At 59.0% G+C, this 18,222-nt stretch overlaps 1 protein-coding gene across 1 annotated transcript; it reads right to left on the reverse strand.

Annotated features, from left to right (window-relative positions):
- Positions 1–430: 430 nt before the first annotated feature.
- VOLCADRAFT_86350 (uncharacterized protein) lies at positions 431–17,233 on the reverse strand (the record flags this gene model as incomplete). Its single annotated transcript, XM_002946210.1, has 22 exons — positions 431–2,547; positions 2,995–3,057; positions 3,448–5,182; positions 6,071–7,020; positions 7,412–7,482; positions 7,740–8,065; positions 8,376–8,501; positions 8,806–8,920; positions 9,530–9,737; positions 10,334–10,639; positions 11,060–11,261; positions 11,880–12,039; positions 12,427–12,584; positions 12,656–12,743; positions 12,949–12,962; positions 13,410–13,568; positions 13,831–13,899; positions 14,010–14,064; positions 14,154–14,267; positions 14,730–14,843; positions 16,850–16,967; positions 17,131–17,233. The coding sequence occupies 22 exons, from the start codon at positions 17,231–17,233 to the stop codon at positions 431–433; spliced, it is 7,371 nt and encodes a 2,456-aa protein (XP_002946256.1).
- Positions 17,234–18,222: the final 989 nt, after the last annotated feature.

An 18,222-nucleotide genomic window follows, 5' to 3' on the forward strand; every position in this document is an offset into this window, starting at 1 on the left:
CAGGACCCTCAGTGCGGCACGCTCTCTCGTGGCACACGTAGCAAGACAACTTCTTAAATGAGACGCGCTACCACCCATCGGAGTCCAAAAGCCCCAAATAGCGTCCTGTCAGTTCCTGAACCACCCCCATTCTCATCCCTCAAACCCCATCCACGCATCCCCATTTTCTAAAGAGGGAGAGAGAGAGAGAGAGAGAGAGCGCTCCGGCTGCCACCATGCGCTACCGCCGCGCGCCGCAACGGCGAAGCAGCTGGGATGCTCTGCCCCGTGGCTGCCTCCCCGTGTCCTCCCCGCAGCAGCACCACGCAGCTTTAAGCCAGTCACTGGCCATTCCTCTTCCAAGCTTGTCAGCGCCCACCACCACCATCACCACCACCACCACCACATTAAAGCACAGTATAGCCTCCCGAAGCCACATTCCGCCGACATGCTATTCGGAGGTCAGGTCGCAGGGCTCGTCCCTGGATTGCCCCGTCCCCGGAGGGCCGGCGTCGGTAGACTTGGGGTTTCTGCGAGCGTGCTCCGCCCTGCCGTAGTAGGCGTCCATGGGCCCCGTCAGCGCGTCGATGGCCAAGCTGCCGCGCTGGTTTTGAGGCTTGCCGCCGCCGCGGCTGGCGGCAGCGGCGCCACCACGGCTGAGTGTCACACCCTTCGTGGACGATGACGGCTTGCTGCTGCCACCAGCCTGCCCGGCTTTCCGGCTCTTGCTGCGACCCGTCGCGCTTTCGCTGCGGCGCCTTCGCGACCCCTCCGTAGGCTGCCGTCCCGCAGCCTGCTTGCCTCGGCCGGGCCCCTTGTGCTTCATCGCCGAGACACTGCCCACCCGCCCAGACCCTGTGCCTCTGCCGTCCACAAAGGCATCGCTGCTGTCTTCCTCCGTCGCATCGCCTGGTCGCCATTCCTCCACGATATCCACGCTGTCCTCTTCCTCTGGACTACCCTCTAGCCCCGCGCTCTCGTTCTCCGTCCCACGACCGGCCGGCCTCCCTCCATCGGCGACGCCCTGCCCTGAAGACCCTCCTTCCCCTTGAGCCTGCGCACGCAGGTGCGGCTGTCCGCCTCCATCGCCGCCGCCGCTGACCTGCTCGTCTTTACACGGTTCCTCGCGGGCCGCTTGGTTCTCTTCCATATCATCTCCGATGGAAATGGTGAGTCCGCTAGCTTCCCCACCGCTGCCCGGGCTAAAAAGCAGGCTGTCGGATGGCATGGCTTCGACTGCACGTCCCCTTCCTATCGAGCCGCAGGTAGCTGCCGCTGCGGCCGCTACATCAGCGAATGGCCTGCCCGCCACCTCTCTCGCAGCTGCCTGCCAAGCCGCTTCTGCTGCTCCTACCTCCGCACGAATCAGCCCCTGAGCTGCCCCGGCCCCCTGCGCTCCCTGACGGCCAGCTGCAGCCGGTGGGTCACCTCTCTCAAAAGCTCCTTTTTCCGTGAGGTCCAAACGCGACACGCACTGCATGGCGCCGGCTGCCGGCCTACAGCTGCTGCTCGGCCCACCCGGCCCGACGGCCGATGCGGTGGTCGGGCCCTGTCCCTGAGCTGCAGCGGCCGCAGCACCTGCAGTGGGCCCGGCTGTCGGACCCGTCGGAGCGCCCGGAGTCTGCACTGCGGAGTCCGGGCGCGGAAATAACACGCGGCCTATCGCGGCCGCTTCGCTCACTGCTAGCATGGTACATGCATTCGCGACTTCCCGCCAGCGCAGTGATCGGAAGGCGTCCTCGGCCACCAATGGGCCCGTTGCATGTAGAGCTCCTCGCGTTGAAGCCGCAGCCTGCGTCTGCGTCTGCGTCTGCATTTGCGTCTGTTGGGCAGGTGAAGCTGTTCCGGTGCCGTCGCGCTCTGTAAGGATGTCGCTGGGGGTCCCCGGAATCCCGCCAGGTGACAATGCCTCGCCGCCCAGCGATTGAGACGCCCCTGCCGCGTCGTCCGCCGTCAGTGAGCCACCGTACTCCACCAGCCTGAAAGCCTGGTCCTGCTGCAGCTGCTGCTGCTCCTGGGACCCCTCACCGCAATCCAGCACCAGTACAAGCTGTGGGCTAAGGGTAGGGCTTTCTTCCCCCAGTTGCTCAGGCTGCGGCTGCGGCTGCGGCTGCGAGCCCTTGGGGCTTGTGGTGGCCGCGGTTGCCGTTGCGTAGGAGGCTACGGAAGCCCTTTCGCCGCCGCCCTGCTGTTGTAGTTCAGTCTGAGACTGCCATTTCGGTTGATTGTGAGGGCACCCTTCTGCATGAGGCTGCCCAGGCCCTGCCCCCGCATCCCCGCGCTCAGGGGGGAGTTGCTGCTGGCTGTCCAGGCTGTCCAGCTCTGACCGCCGCCGCCGCTTTCGGTCGCCCCCGGTGGGGCTGGGACCTGCAGCAACGCAAGTGTGTGGATCCCCCCTGCTTGGGCCGGCCTCCTGCGGCTGGCAAGTGCAGCTTGTGCCCGCATACAGGGCAGCCGGTGCAGGCTGTGTCGCGGTGGGCAGAGGTCCTTTGGTCACCGCAACTGTCTCCAGCTCCGGTCCGGGCAGGTGCCAAGGCACGCCGCCTGGCAGGGGTTGGGTTCCACGACCTGTGGTGGAACCCACCAGCGGATGAAGCTCAGATAGCATCGCTGGCCTAGGAAGCCGCGGCTTGAGAGGTGCTTGGGCTGGTGGTGAGAGGGTGAGCAGGCGGCTCTACAGCGCAGGTGGTGTGCCTTTGCGTGATCAACCACGATTTCGGAATTATTATGTTTTTTTCCTCAAGGGCCCTTCCTTCAAGTCTTCCTTCAAGAGTTGCAAGAGGACATCAATCGCCACCTGAGAGCCTTTTGCTGAACTCAACCGGTAGGTCACCACCGCCATCATCATCGCACCCGGCAGGAGAATTCCTTCCTCAAGACCCTTCCCCTTTGACCTGAAAGCGTGGGATCGTAACTACACCTAAGCCCCAAAGCCGGTGCTCACTCGCGAAACCTTCTTCGGAGCCAGTGAAAAACGTCTTGTGGGACCCAAGCAGCCTCACTGCACTTGCTTACCTAGTTCCGAGGTTCTCCACCTCTTTTTCACCTTGTCTGCCTCCTGCCTAATTCTGTTCACACCTGTGTGCGTGCGTGTGTGCGTGTCGAGCGGGAGAGCGGAATTGGCGGACAGAGGGAAGGGTAGGTGCTTTCTGTAAAACGCAGGCGCAATGAAAGGAGCACAAACTGCAGGGAGCACCGAGGCAAGAGAACCAAAGAGAAGACAACAAGTATGCAGTGCTGCGAAGCCCGTGCTTTCGAGATGTTTCCATCGAGCCAAATACACACATGTACTGGCCGCGTGCTCAAAATACCCTTATGCTTTTCATCTGATATCCTTCTGCCAACGGAGCGCAGCGGAAACGTAAAACCAAGAAACGCGGGTGGTATCACTGCGCCGCATTGTCGTGTGCAAGGACAGCGCACGGACCACCACACACACACAGACCCGCGCGCCCCGTCCCAACTCACCCGCTTTCGCTGCCTGCGGCGGCCGAGGAGTATCTGCCCAGCCCTGCAGGTGCTGCTCAGCGCCACCACCGAATGACGCTGGCCTGTGGACGCTGACAGCATGCCCATCAGTTGTGCGGCCCTGCGACTCGTCCCCTGCCCAGCTCGGCGCCTCAGACGCCTGGTTACGAACACCACCGTTCAGGTCTTTATGACGATGCGAAGCTGCTGCAGGCAGATCTGCAACGGCGGTGCGAGCCGTGCGGGTGTTTGGATAGACCGGCTTAAGTAAGCCCATTGGCAGCACACGCTGCTGCTGCCACTGCTGTTGCAGCTGCGGCGGCAAGAAAGGCGGCAATGACTGCGGGTTCCATCCACAAAGCTGCGTGTCGACGAAGCTCTCCCGCTGATGCGAGACGGCGCTGCCGGAGGGCTGAGGAAGGGCTGAGGAAGCGGCGCCGTGCGACGTTGTCCCTACGTCACCGCCGTGGCTAAATCCCTGGGACCCTGAGCCCACGCCCTCCTCCCCCATCAGCGCCGGCAATGCGTGAATCATCCGCGCCAGGCTGCCCACTGGGCCCGCCTGGTGTGTCTGAGGCACATGCGGGTCACCAGTGTGGTGCTGGTGCTGACGCTGGTAAACGTGGTCGTGCGGCTGCTGCTGCGGCGGCGGCGGCGGCGGCGGCGGCTGCTGTTGGTGGGATCCCTGGGCTCCATGTGCCTGCGAGCCGTTGGCTGGACGGCTCAGGTCAGGGACCTGGGTGCCGTGGGCGGTGAGCCTCTTCGAGGACAGAGGAGGGGACTCCTGCGCGGACCACCGCATGGAGGTTGAGGCATGGGCTCCCCGAGTCGGTGGGTAGTCCAGGTTAGCGGACAAATCATCAGCGTATGGGCCGTCCTCCACCTCCTCCACCTCCTCCTCCTCATCATCATCATCGTCCACATCACGGCGAGAGATGGCCTTGGCGTCCACGTGCTCGCGAGCACCGGAGACGTCAAGCGGTCGAGCGGCTGATGCTGACGCAGCCACCACTTCCAAAGGCTGACGGGCTGTATGAGCGTGAGTATGAGTATGAGTAGTAGCAGTGGCTGCAGCAGCGCCTTTTACATCAGCAGACGCCGCAGCTCGCGTCGCAGTGGCGGCAGCTCCTGCACCGGTAATTGCTGCTGCACCGGCAATGGTAACCGCAGCAGCCGCAGCAGCAGCGTGCGCGGCTCTCGGCCGCGACAAGTGCTTCTGCGCGAAGCGTGACACCATCAGAGCTGGCTTCCTGCACGCGGTGAAGGGAGTAGCGACGGCGGGGCCAGGTGCTATGTGCTCCGCGATCGGCTGATGCGCCTGGGTCGCAATGCCGGGTGTGGGTACATCTCGGTTGGAAGCCACCACCTGCTCGCTCAATTGGCCGTTACTCATTGGCTGTTCCTGCTGCTGCTGGTGGGTTACTGGAAGCGTGCAGCGGCCCTGCGGGGTTCCCTGCAGTGCGCCATCGACAGCAGCATCAATGGCTGCCTGTGAGTCGCCCACACCAACCACACTAACTTGCCAGTGTGCGGACGACTCCATTGCAGGAGGATACGCAGACATTGCGGCATCCTCCTCACCGCAGCGCCTTCGCTTTGCACGGTCCGGGTTGTTATCACTGTCCGAGTCCTCTATGCTGTACGCCTCAAGCTGAGGCTGCGGCTGAGGCTGCTGTGCAGCGCCGGTGTGGGGCCGGGGCGGCGGTGGCGACGGCGGCGGTGATGGCGGCGGTGCCTACACGTAAAGAACAGGCCGTAGACGGCGCAGCGCAGGACTAATTCGCGACGGATTCGGACTTGAGCAAAGTGAGCAACAAGTTCGAGGCACTGAAAGCAAGAGCTTTGCTGCGTGAAAGAGAGAGCGCCGCGAAGCCAGAGGTGGAAAGTTACACGCGGCAACTGTCGCTTAACGCGCGGTCTGGTATATATGCGACGGCACTGCTGCACTGCATTGTAAACAATTGAGGTCCCAAAACGTTCCCAGCGAGGGACCACGCGTCTCAACTGCGCTCTGTAAACATGCAAAACAGCCCACAAAAGCTGTTGAAATGGTCGCAAGGCGTCACGCACTGTACATATATATGTGTGTGCTGTGTGCTATATATATATATATATAGCTGTGCTGTGAATAACCATGCAGTGTGACAGCCGGTCAGGTAAGTGCTTCATAATCAGTTAGTTAGGTTATATAACCATGCAACACGCCCATGGCCGGGATCGTGCCAGGGCCAGGCCGTTCCCAAGGACTTTTTCCTGAACACGATGGCACCGTGCCAGCCAAAAACGTTCCACTCAAACGTAACGCAACAGCTCAACGCCCAATAAGGCAACATCATCCTAATTTGTTTCCCAACGAGGGGAACCACCGAGCCAACTCAGAAAAGCCATGTACTGCTGGCGGTAGCCGCCATGAACTACACTGTCGCGGAGCACTCCTAAAGACTCCCTACCCCCCGAAGAATCGGTGCACCGCGCGTCAACGGGTAGACGCGCCCGTACATGCGCCCGTACTTGCAAGGTGCGAGACAGAGGTTACCAGACTGAGAGAAAGTGTGTGTGTTGTATGGGGGTTTCAGACCATCCGCTATTGCCAACAGACCTCCCTCCACCTAGCCGCGCGCACCTCTTCAGGGCGGATGGGAACCATTTTGGTGATCGGCTCCGCACCATCATCCGGAAAACGTGTGTGCTTGCGGCAGGGCCCCCCCAGCGTCGCGCCTTGGCCTCGTGCCGGCGGCCCAGCAGCCCCAGCAGCGTCGGCGACTGGCCCGCATCCAGCTCGCTGTGGCTTCTGCTGCGGATCCGGGGGGTGGGGCTTCACGCGCCCTCCTGGTTCACGTCCTCGATCCGCAACCGACTGCAGAGCGCCTCGCTCATCTTCGCTGCCTGAGCTGCTCTCATGACCACCACTACCACCACCACCGCCACCACCACCACCAGCGCTGAGGTTAAACCTGGCTTGATGCTCTAGCAACCATGCCGGATCTTGGTTGATGTCGTCCTCGCCAATGTCCTCACTGTCCCCAAGGACCAAACCGTTGATGGGCGGCTGCTCGACCTGGGCGTGGCTTGCCACCCCAGTATCCTCGGTTTGTAGCCCGCGTCGGTATCCGCCGGGTGGAGGAGCGGTTCCGCCAGGCGCCTCAGGACCCCTCTTAACCTTGCGGCAGAACTTCTTTGTCCTGGATCCGCCGCTGGCCCCTCCTCCTTCATCCGGAGCACCAGAGTCAGGGCACGGCAGCTCTCCTCGGACCCCCCCGGGTGGTGCTGCCGCCACCGGCTGCGCTGCGATGGCCGCCGCCGCCGCACCGTGCTTGGGGAGCGCCTCCGGGTCCTCCTGTGAGGGCGGCACATCCTGACCTGCTACCTTCTGGCCATCTGCGCCAACATCATCTACGGACCCAGAAGGAGGCGCCCCGTGCAGGTCCCCCTGCTTGCATCCTCGTCCCGTGCTCCAGCGGCTACGCGGTCGCCGAGGCGGCGAGTCCTTGTCCTCATCACTCGAGCTCGCCCCCAGGTCCTCTACCTCCACCTCCACCTTTGCTGCAGCGCCACGGCCCGTTGTTGCTGGTACTGTGGAAGGAATACACCAAGACAAGATGGAATGCAGGCGAGGGTAAAAAGCATCTCAAGCCCTCTGATCAGCTTAACTGAGGACCTGACTGACTTAGGACCTGGTGTGATCATGGAACTATTGCCAATGCAACAAACACAGACGGAAGTGCATTCGGAGACCAGCCGAGCACCAGCAACCCCAACGGGCTGCAACCGGGCTCGTCATCGACATCGTTCCTTTCCGGCAACAGTATGGACATATGGCGGGCGCAACAACTTGAGCTGCAGCCCCCGGAAGATCTCGAAACAGTGATCTCGAAAAGTGGCTGTATACCACTTTGAAGCAGCGCTCGACGGGGAATATAACATACCAATAATATAAATATACTTCGTGCATTCCCGCCCTCACCTTGTGCCAGTGTCTCAGGCACCGCCTCCGCCAGGAGCCTGGGCCGCTTGGCCGCGGGTTGGTCGTCAGACCTGCACAAGGGAGGACGAAAGGCAGTTGCCCGTCCTACCTGAGAAGAAATCGGAAGCACTGGCGGCTCCACACCATGACCCGTCCTTACCATGACCCGACGTACCAAGGACCCACCCCGGACGATTCTCGCAATTTGCCCCAGCAGTAGGCAACTCATTTACCACCTCTCCTACGCAGCTTTCGATACTTACAGGACAGCCAAAGCAAGTACACCTTTTTGCATTCAAACGACCCCTTAACACTCCTTGTGCCTTACCGAGCCTCGCCGCCGCTAGCGGGCCCATGGCTGACGGCCACCAGCTCCACACCCTCGTCGTCCTCATGCTCCTCGTCCTCAATCTCCATGGACTCCGCCTTCGCCCGTGCAATCGGAGGCGCCTCGCCGGCCTGGGGGCCCGCCGCAGCAGCCGTGCTGCCGCCAGCCGGCGCCTGCTCTGTCGGGCCTGCCATCACCGCCGCTGTCGCCCGGGGGACATCCCCGACCTTGTCGGGGGTGGACAGGTCGACCACGGACTCCGGGTTGGTCGCGGGGCCGGGAGGCTGTGACGGGGGTGCGGGTGCAGCTTCGCTGGCGGCGGAGCCCTGCGCGCGGAGGACGCCGGATAGGACGCCAAGTGATCGCATGGCCCCTGCAGTGGTTGCGGTTGCGCTGCCGAAAAGGCTGCCGGTGACCGCCCCAATGCCGGTAAGTACCGCTGAAAGCACCCACGATACGCCCTGTGCGCCAGCCACACGGAGGGCCGTCGGGACGGGCGACGCCGTGGCTCCCAGCAGCAGCTCCCCTTGCCAGGCTGCGTGGCTTAGCGTAATAATAAAAGGCTAGCCGGTTCCAGAATGTAAGTCACACTGCTCCCCACCAGTGGCCTCCCAGTTCAGGCCGTTCTCACCCTACCTTGCGTCGGCGATTGCCTGAGGTTGGAAGTGCGGCGGCGGGCGCAACGCCAGCCTGCTTCGCAGCCAGCCGCGTCATGTGACGCGTCGGGTTCTGGAGAACGACAACGGGGTCCTCCATATGGCCCTACGTGCGAGAGGAGCGAGCGAGGAATAGAAAATGTGGGCAAGGCGTACATACATACATACATGCGGAACACAAGCCGTGACCTGCGTGCTTGCTTCTTGCCACTGGCGGAGGGCGGAGGGTCACAATGCGCCTGCCAGTTCCCCTTGCAAAAACGGCAGCGAGCATGTGCCCTCCCCGCCGCCGCTTTCTGAGAATAGAACCATGAAGGCCATGAAGGGACAGGCCAAGACAAGACAAGACAAGACAAGCAAGCCACCATGCAGGGTGGCTTGCCAACCCACGTTGACGCGCACGCACGCACCTCATGGTCCGACTCGTTGGAGAGGACGCCATCGTCCAGGATAGGCCATGGCTCATTGGGCCGCATCGTCACGTACTTTAGATACTCCTCGGGCTGCAGGTACCGCTGGCCCATCCTGCAAGCAGCGCATGTTCAGTGGCGCATGTTCAGTGGTTCAGATGCATGAGGATGTTAAAGTAAGCGACATGCAGAACACACACACACATATACACACACACGGCGATGTCGCCCCGGTCAAATCGTCGTGCGTGAACGTTGTGCGTGAACGTTGTGCGTGAACGTTGTGCAATCCATCGCCACGCGCATACTTCAATCCAGCCGTCACTCGCAGCAACCTCTCGCCATCTACATCATTGCTCGACTTCCACATCGCACAGTAGCTGGCATCCCCCGCGGCATTGCACAGTAGCTGGCTATGCTAACCTCCCATCGGCGTTAGCCCTTTGCATACATCGGCTACCAGATCCAAGGTCAATACTGCCGGATAAGTTACACCAATACGTCATAATGCTGGAAGATAGAGGATAAAAATAAGAGGCTGCAAAATAATAAAAAGGTTGAACCTAAAGCAAGGTGAGAGCCACGCATCCCAACTCATCTCCTGCCAGGCTTCTTCTCATCTCCGCACCGCCCTCCAGAGAGGTAAATTGCTTTCACCTGGCACTGCACACAGCCATGACGGTGGCGACGGCGCGCAGCCCACCACCCTAACCAGCACACTTACTCGTGGGGCTTCTCAGCGTATGAGTTCACAACGCACTCGAGCGTCTTGAAGCGCTGATCTTCCGCCGGTACGCACTCCAGCATGAGCTTGCAGACGAGCGCCCGCAAGTGGTCGCGCAGCCGCGCGGCGTTGCATTTGTGGAACCAGTTCTTCTGCAGCAGCGTGGCTGCGTTGGCCGCATCCGACCGGGGGTCCAGGGCGTGCACGTCTGCATCCGCAAGCAGGTTTGCAAGCGCCGCAGGCCTCTTGAGTAATAAAGGGTAAAACCGCTTACAGACTCGCGGAAGGGACCGCGGCTGACACGTCTCAAGAGAGAGACTGAGGAAGCGCGCGGTTACCTGTGCGTACGAACACTTTTTGGTCGCAATGAACAAGGAAAGTGGCGGTGTTGGCGCGGAGTAGCGGAGAATATGCAGACACAGGTGCTGGAAAGAAGCCAGTCACGACACTTGATGCAAGGGGAACGGGTCTTAAAACCCAAGGGGTAACAGCACCGGTTTGGTATTGCTAACGCCACACATGTAGGCATATCGTCAGTCCTGATTATATGGCCATCACGTGAAACGAGTTTCCTAACAGGGGCCAGGGAGCTGGGAAACGCCGGCACCAGGTAATTACCAAACCAGGGGAACCATGCGCCGCCAGGGACTGCAGGCCGCCCTGCAACTGTGCGGTTGCGCCTAGAGTACTGCCGCCCTCTTTGCAGGGTAATGGACATAAATAGGATTTTTGAGGTGAGTTCAGGAGCTCAGGATGACGACTACGGAAATCGGAATCCCTGCCGGCGCACTTCGATGCACCTACTCTGAGCGTTGCTTCCCTCGCTGACGATGCATCGGGGGTTGGCGGCCACGAAGAAGTCGACGTAAGACAGCAGGAACAGGCCGCAATCCGTATGGTTGTCCTGCTTCGGCAGCCGGGCCGCCATGCTGAGGCCCGGCAGCGTCTGCAGCGTGAAACGCACTTCCGGCACATCCCGGCCAGCAGCCAGGAACCGTGCCTTCCACCGCCGCGGAACCGAATCCTGCGTCTCGTCCTCCATATTCCTCCGCCACTCGTGCTCCAAATAGCTGCGCAGCGCCTCGAAGATAGCCTTCGGAGCGTGGTTGCCTGCGTAGTGCGCATAAAGGGATGACAGTGTTGAATAAGTAAACGGGATAAAGGGGACTCAGCTTTTTTTCAGGCTGATACACGTGGCATAACGGAAGCGGGAAGCGGTGTTGATGAAGCACCTCTGTTAAAGGCCCGGCTCCCTGCTGACCGATATATTGCTACAATAGCTGTTAAGTGAGCCATTCCACTCTCAAAAGCTGGGAATTCTTTTTTATCATGATCCAAATGTGCAACACTTCATCACATGAAACGGTTTTAGAGTCCAATCAGACCCGTCCCCAACACCGGCTTCAGCTGACCGTGGTGGCAAATATCGCCAGGCGCCCCAAACTACTTCATTGTCACATAGCACCACACGACCCCGCGTGTGTGCTTTTTGTGTGTGTGTGTGTGTGTTGTTCGCGCCAAGTGCCTTACCGTCCAGCGAGTCCAGGTGCAGCAGCAGCGGCGTGCCGGCGCCCCCCCCTTCATCCCGGGAGCCCTCCGGACCCCCCTCAGGTGGCCGCAGGTGATCCGCCTGCTGCACCACGTTGCCCGGGTGGCAGATCAGCACCAACGACCAGTGCAGGGTGCCGTGGATGGGCACGAAGATGAAGTCCTTGGAGAACAGGTCCACGTGCTGGTGTTAAAAGTCAATCGCCGGTGTGGAGTTGAGAGGGGCAACGGGAGCCAAGCAGGATGAGCGGGACGCGAACACGGTGTTTAACTGCCGTTGTGCAGTAGTAGTAGTAGTTTCATTAGGACGTTAGGGAGGGGATGACGACTGACCCCTCTTCGGGTTCCCTTCATCCTCTAAGGTTCTTCTTCGTCATCCTCCAAAGGTCTGTGTCCCCTTCGAACGGGGGACCAGAAGTAAGAACGACAGGCACGGCACGCCACGCCACGGGTATCTTCCAGCGGGAATGTGGCTCGGCGCATTAATGAATGGAGCACAGGGGCTTCACAAGGGCATGGGAGTCGCGGGAAAGGGTTATTCCTATTCCCCTTCTCTGCACATATAGAAACACATTCAGAGAGATCCGCATCAGCGTCATGTCACACCAACCAGCTTTGCGGGCCTGCAGACGCCGAACCATTTGATTAACACGGAGCTGTGCTACAAACCCACCCGGTTGGCGCACTTGGTTGGGTACCTTTGCGTTAGTGGCCAGATGCACTCCTTGGCACAACTGCAGCCCACGAGAGCTGTTGAGTGTGAACAGCTAGTACCCTAGACCCAACTACTTGGTATCGTTACCTTGGTCCACTTTTTAACACGCTCGTGGTCCAGCTTCAAGCGCTCAGCCTTGGACAGCTTCACGCCCTTGGCCGGCTTCTCCTGTAACTTCTTGAGGAAGAACGAGTTAAAGAAGTGGTACCGCCGCCGAATTTCGGTTTGCAGGTGAGCTTCAATGTACCTGCAAGGCATCATGACGGTGCGCACGTGTGTATGACAAGCAGAGTGAGAACGGGCACAGCTCCATAAAACAACCCACTGTGGGACGGTAGCAGCACAGCAGCACAGCAGCACAACAGCACATCAGTGTATTGATGCGCTGACCTGCAGGACCGAGGGCTCTGCTGTCATCATCCCGCCATGACGCCAACAACAGCCCGCCACGGCCCACATTTGCTACGGCGCTTGCCAGTGCCTGATACCCTGATATTCCTGTTGTGTGGCTGCTCTGAGTCCGATTAGGTACTACTCACTCGCTCGTTACCCAAACCCAACGGATGACTGACTTTCCGTGAGCGGCCTAACGGCCCAACCACCCTGGACCCCATGGAACGGCTACCGCACTCACTTCAAGTAAAAGTCAATGCAGGTGTCGTTCAAGAACTCGCCACTGTCCAGCCGTGCCAAGTCCTCCGCGAACACCTGCACGCTGTGCTTGCCGCCTTCTTTCGGAAAGCAGCACTTGAGCCCGGCTACCTGGGCTGATAGCTTGTCGAACTTGTTCTTCTGGCCGCGTCCGGACAGCCCCGTTGCTGCGGCTGTCGATGCTGCTGCTGCTGCTGCTGCTGAGGACGGACCGGGGCCTGCCTCGCTACCGGTCTTGACGCGCTGGGCAGCATCCGCGTTAGCACCACCGTCGTCATCGCTGCTGTCCACCAGGTCAATCTGCATGGAAGAAAAGGAACGAGCAAAAGACGAGCGCAGCAAAGATGTGTTTTGCAAAGTCAATGCCAGGTGCAACGCGGTTCTTTGCACCTTGCGCCGCCTAAAAAAATTGGATCCATGTGGACAAATATAAAGCTGGGCAAGCCACATGCGGCAGAATGACACCTTCGTTGCCCCAGGAACTTCAAACGCGACATCAGCGCACCTTTCAATGTTAACCTATGGATTGCAAACCCAGGGCATATGCCTTCAAGCCAGCTCGGGTTCAAGAAAGCACAGGGTTCAAACTTGTCAGCCATAAAATGCCGACCCAATCCGGTGTTACCCGATGGGAACACAACTCCCATAAGAGGCTTTTAACGGACGGCCCTGCGCCAGTAACACTCCCACCTGCATCTTGTCTTCAGGCTCGACTGGCGCCGAGCGCCGGCCGCGCGCCTTCGCAGCGCCTGCTGTCCGCCTCCCCAACTGCGAGGGCTCCTCGTCCGCAGCGTCTGAAACCGAACGCCTGAAGACAGGCTGCTGCTGTTGCTGCTGCTGCTGCTGTTGCTGCTGCTGCTGCTGCTGCTGCAGGAGTAGTAGCTGCTGGCCGCGTCTCGTCCTGCTGGCCGCCTGCTGCTCCTCCTGCGCTGCGGCTGCGGCTGCCGGCACAACCGCCGCACTGACAATTGGCGCTCTCAAATCAAGACCGCGACCACCGGTGTTGCCGCCATCGCCGGACCCGTAGAAAGAGCTTTGTTGCATAGGCCGCGGGTTGGCCAACCGGTTGAAAGACGGACCAGCAGTAGATAACCCCCGCAGTGGCTGATGTTTGAGCGTGGGCGCCTGCACCAGTACACACATGGGTCGCAGTATGGGGGGTAAGCCGCAGCCGCAGCCGCAGCCACAGCCACAGCCACAGCCAGGGTTACATAGGCCCTGCGTTGGTGAGTAATGCCTGCTCAAGGCACGAAGGGTCAGCACTTGCCGAAAGGCCCTACCTACTTGGCCTTGGTGCCTACATAATCGGAAGATCGAACAGTCCGAGAGCCCCGACATGGCGACAGCCGCCACGGCCAGTGATATTACCTCCCAGCGGGATTCCTACCTGCATATGCATAGAGGCCGCCTGGCCGGTCTGGGCAACCTGGCGGCATTGCTGGCACGTCAGGTTGTCCTACAACGCAGATGGGAGACGCACGCAGAGGTAAATGGCAAAATGGCCGACGAAACGCCGTATGCTATTCATTACACGGCAACACGTGGCATAGTCATCACCAGGCTTACCCCGGGGCGCATGGGGCCAATTAAGGTAATGGGCTTGTTGCAGAAACTGCATTTCCTGCGTACACCGTGCACGTTGGTTTAGTAAGCTTTTTTTGCTTAGAAAGGCCGTCCCGAGTAGTCTCACGCAAGTCGTGTAATTCTCACCGCGGCTGCTGTTGCCCATGGCCGCGAGCCGCAGTCGCGGGCTGGCCTGGCCCTGCACCATATTTGTCCGGGCACGGAGAGTCAGCTGCTACTGCTGGCACCATCACAACGTGTCTGTGAGGACATTTGGTGCCATGTGTGCGCAGCAGTAATAACCTAATGTGCAAGAGCGCAATACTCATGCTTTGAGTGCTGCAGCAGCAGCAGCAGCAGCAGCAGCAGCAGCACGAAGGCCGCACTGCTAGCCCACTTGAAGGGGGTTTACCTACCTGCAGCCACCTGCACTGCCGCCCGCGTGCTGACGTTTTGGAGTGAAGGCTGTTGGCTGGACCCTGAAATAGACACCACATGGTTGCATTTCCGTAAGGCCGTGAAGGATCTAACCGAAGAGACCCTACGGTAACCCAACAAGCAAACGTGCAAACAAGTCCGGCTTACTCAGATGCCGCTGCAGGTGCCGTGCACCAATGGTGTTTCCCTGGGGGTGGGAGGGAAATGGGGACAGATTCGTTATGATAATTGAGTATGGGGGGTTGAGAAATCACGTCATTCCACTTCACGCACGCACCCCCCCACCTGTACCGGGCGCGTGAGTTGCGGGACGTGAGCCTGGATGTGCGGCTGCTGAGATACAGGCACGGCAGCAGCGTCTGCCGTGTACCCATGGCCTGTATCCTGGGTCTCCTTGACCTGCACAGTTTGTTGGGACAGCTTGAGGTAGGGGCATGAACCGCTGCCTCCCGCCGGCGAGGCCGGGTTTGCTCACCAGGGGCCCATCCAGTTGCCGCCACCGTAGCTCTACCGCAAGAGGCCTGAGCTGGGCTTCTAGTCTACTTGGATCACCAGTAAATTTTTTATAAGTCGAGGTCAAAGCGTTGAGTCTTTTCTCAAGTTCGGCTTGCGAAAACTCCGGAAAACACCGCTCGGTCGGCAAATCATCTCGAGCCGACTTAAGAATCGCCTCTACGAAAGGTGGGTACTGTTGTTTCCTAATAGTATCCGTTGTGCTGCTCGGCTGGAGAGCCATTTTCCAAAGCCGAAGCCGCAGATAGGTCCGTCCGGTACCCTTTGCACATGCTATGAAATGGTAATATGAACAGTAGTTCAGACTGCCCAAAGATAAGGTCCATGGACAGGCAGAGAGGGGGGCACCAATGATGCCCGAACGACTGAATTGCCTGAATGCATAAGGGCACCTAGAAGTATGATTGGTTGCACGATTCGGCTCATCACCTGCGCCTCAGCTTGGTTCAAAAGTAATCAGTGAAAGGCACAACACACTGCGGCAGCCATCATCCGTGAAAAAAGAATTTAACAAACTAATGGAAATTGTGCTATTAAGTCTTGCATTCGATGAGCGCTTTCTGCCATGCGCCATGCTTCGCGTGCTTCGCTTCCACAGCTCGTACGGCACCATCAGATGCGGACTTGCCTGTATGTGCGCTGGAGCAGGGCAAGCAGGGTTTGCATCACAACTGCCAACCTATATGACAGGCTTACCATACATATTGAAATCTGGCATACCCAAAGCAAATGAAGATGTCTTGGAGCCTGGGGCGGTTCTGAACAGATTCATCGGTATATAACAGACAGTGTGCCCTCTAGTCACCATAATATTCGCGCCTCACGGAAGTAACTTCAACCTGGCGTTCTCCTTTTTGTTTCCATGAGACTGAGCACATGGAGCTGCGTGACAGCCAAGCCAGACATCGCACCATAACAGGATGTAATGTGGCTTCCTTCGGAGATTAAATTATCGTGCCATATGTGAAAGGGATTGGACCGCTCTTTAACAGTTTGGAAGTTGAAGCTGACTCTAGTTGCCATGACAAATTTCTTCAAGTTCAACGTGGACTTACATAGTTCACAAAATTTTCAGCTTGAATAGTCATGCCATGCTATAACGTCATTGATTTGCAAAGAGGCGTATCATCAAAACACAGCACCGTCCTCTGTGCGAACAAACACAAAGCACCTAGTTGTGCGCCTCTCCCATTCCCTGCACGAAATCGGTACCAGGCTAACGTGGAGACAGGGAAAGGGATCCAAGGAGTCAAGGCAAAACCTTCCCGGCACTGGATACCGGCCTACGTGTGGCGCACGATACCTATTCCTTCCTATCTAAGGAACCGGATATACACCCGAACCCTTCAAGCTCAAACCCCCACGCCATACGTGCCCAAAACCCAAACCCAAGAGGCACACTGAACACAATGCAGACAAATCCGAGCCCGAACAGGACGCCAGTACTCTATTAACTCTTCACTGAACTGGAACCTGAACCCGACATAAATAAAAAACACACGTAGACATATACGGCACAGGCACCATCGGCAGGTGGCTGGCAGAGGTTAAGGCCTGACTTCTGCTCCCAGAGAATCCGTGTTCAAATCCGTCTGCCGACCCCTCGGATGAGGATCATGACCGACCGTTACTGTAGTTCGCTTGTTGCACCTGAGGCAGACGGACGTTTTACAGTCATATGTCGGTGCTGTCATATGGAGGAGGTTCCTGCATGGCTGTTGCTGTGGGTAGTGATGGTGGGCGGCCAGGGAAAAGTGCTGTTGGTCGTTGTCATTACACGGGGGGTGAGGGAGGAGGAGGCTGATATGGAAGACGACGGGGCGGATGCAGCCGAGGGAGGCTGGGAGGTCGAGACATACACAGTATGTGACAGGCGGCTGCCAACCACTCACTGCTTTTTTGAAGCCCAAACACATGTGGCAAAATGAACACAGAGCCGATTTGCCCAAGCGGTGCGATCCACATCCTCGGTGATGGAGTTGAAGCGGGGGCCTTGCCGTGATGGCTGTGCTGTGTTGACCGGCAGAGCCATGAAACAGGGAGAGGGAGCAGCCGGTCGGGACCCGGTGGAGTCCTGGATTGGATTGCTTTCACAGCGCAGCAGCGGCAGCAGCCAGTTCAGAGAGTCGTCATCATCATCATCATCGTCATCGTCCTCTCTCATGGCGCCCACCACCACCCTGCCCCCCTCTGAGGTCGAAAGTCCGCCATCTCCGCAGTCTCCGCAGCCTCCCCACCAACCACCCTACATTGCTCCCGACCTTTGTCCCATCCATATCGACCGAGCTGTACCGGGCCCCCATGGCATCAAGATGATCGGCGTCCCTTACAGTTTGCACATGCAGCGTATGGCACACCACTTCTGCCGGCACTATGCGGTGATGGACTCACACATGAAGGAGCACTGCCACACTATACTCTGCTGCGTCCTCCATGGCCCCGCCGCCGCTTGGCCCCTAACGTCATATCCTTTCAGAGGACGCAACAGCCGCTGCTGCCAGCCCTCCTCCCGTTCACCCTCCCCAGCTCCTCTGCCACTGCTATTCCGACGACCGACCACCGCTAGCTCCGAAATCACGACAAATTACGCGACAAGCTCCAACAAAGATCGTCAACCGCTCCAAAACACTGCACTATGCATCGTGCAAATTACGAGCCCGATTATAAACTAGGAGCTCATTATTTGCAGTTTGCCTGAAGGAAAGTGTCACAACTGACAAAAAGGCAGACTGGCTAGCAAAGTCGGTCACCAATTGAAATCAGCAGTGAATCACCTCGCACTCGCAACTCGCACACTGCGCGGCTAAGGGTCACTAAAAGATATCGTTGTCTTTCTCCTGCACCGTCAGCGCCCACATCACCACCGTTACGTGGTTTACATAAACTGGACATCTGCGCTGGTAAACATCTTTCCCTCGTTACAAGCCCAACCAAACCCCGCACGCGCATCCCGAAGATAAAAAGCTCTCTCACCCCTTGCCACCTAACCCTCACCTCCCTAGCAGCTCCAGCTCTCTATTCGCAGCGTCACGCGCAAAGCCGGCTCTCTCCAGCTCCACCTACCCACACCCAACAGGTGACTCCTTCCCTATATTGACATATGGTCGTTTTCCGTCGGCCTCATCTGGTCAGGCGCCCTATCCGTTTGGGCAAGCGCAGCAGCAGCAGCAGCAACAGCAGCAGTAGCAGCAGCAACAGCAGCAGTAGCAGCAGCAACAGCAGCAGCAGCAGCAGTAGCAGCTCCTTCCGAAGACGCTCAGGAAAC

The sequence above is a fragment of the Volvox carteri genome (genome assembly GCF_000143455.1).
Source record: "Volvox carteri f. nagariensis unplaced genomic scaffold VOLCAscaffold_1, whole genome shotgun sequence".
In the NCBI taxonomy this organism is placed as follows: domain Eukaryota; kingdom Viridiplantae; phylum Chlorophyta; class Chlorophyceae; order Chlamydomonadales; family Volvocaceae; genus Volvox; species Volvox carteri.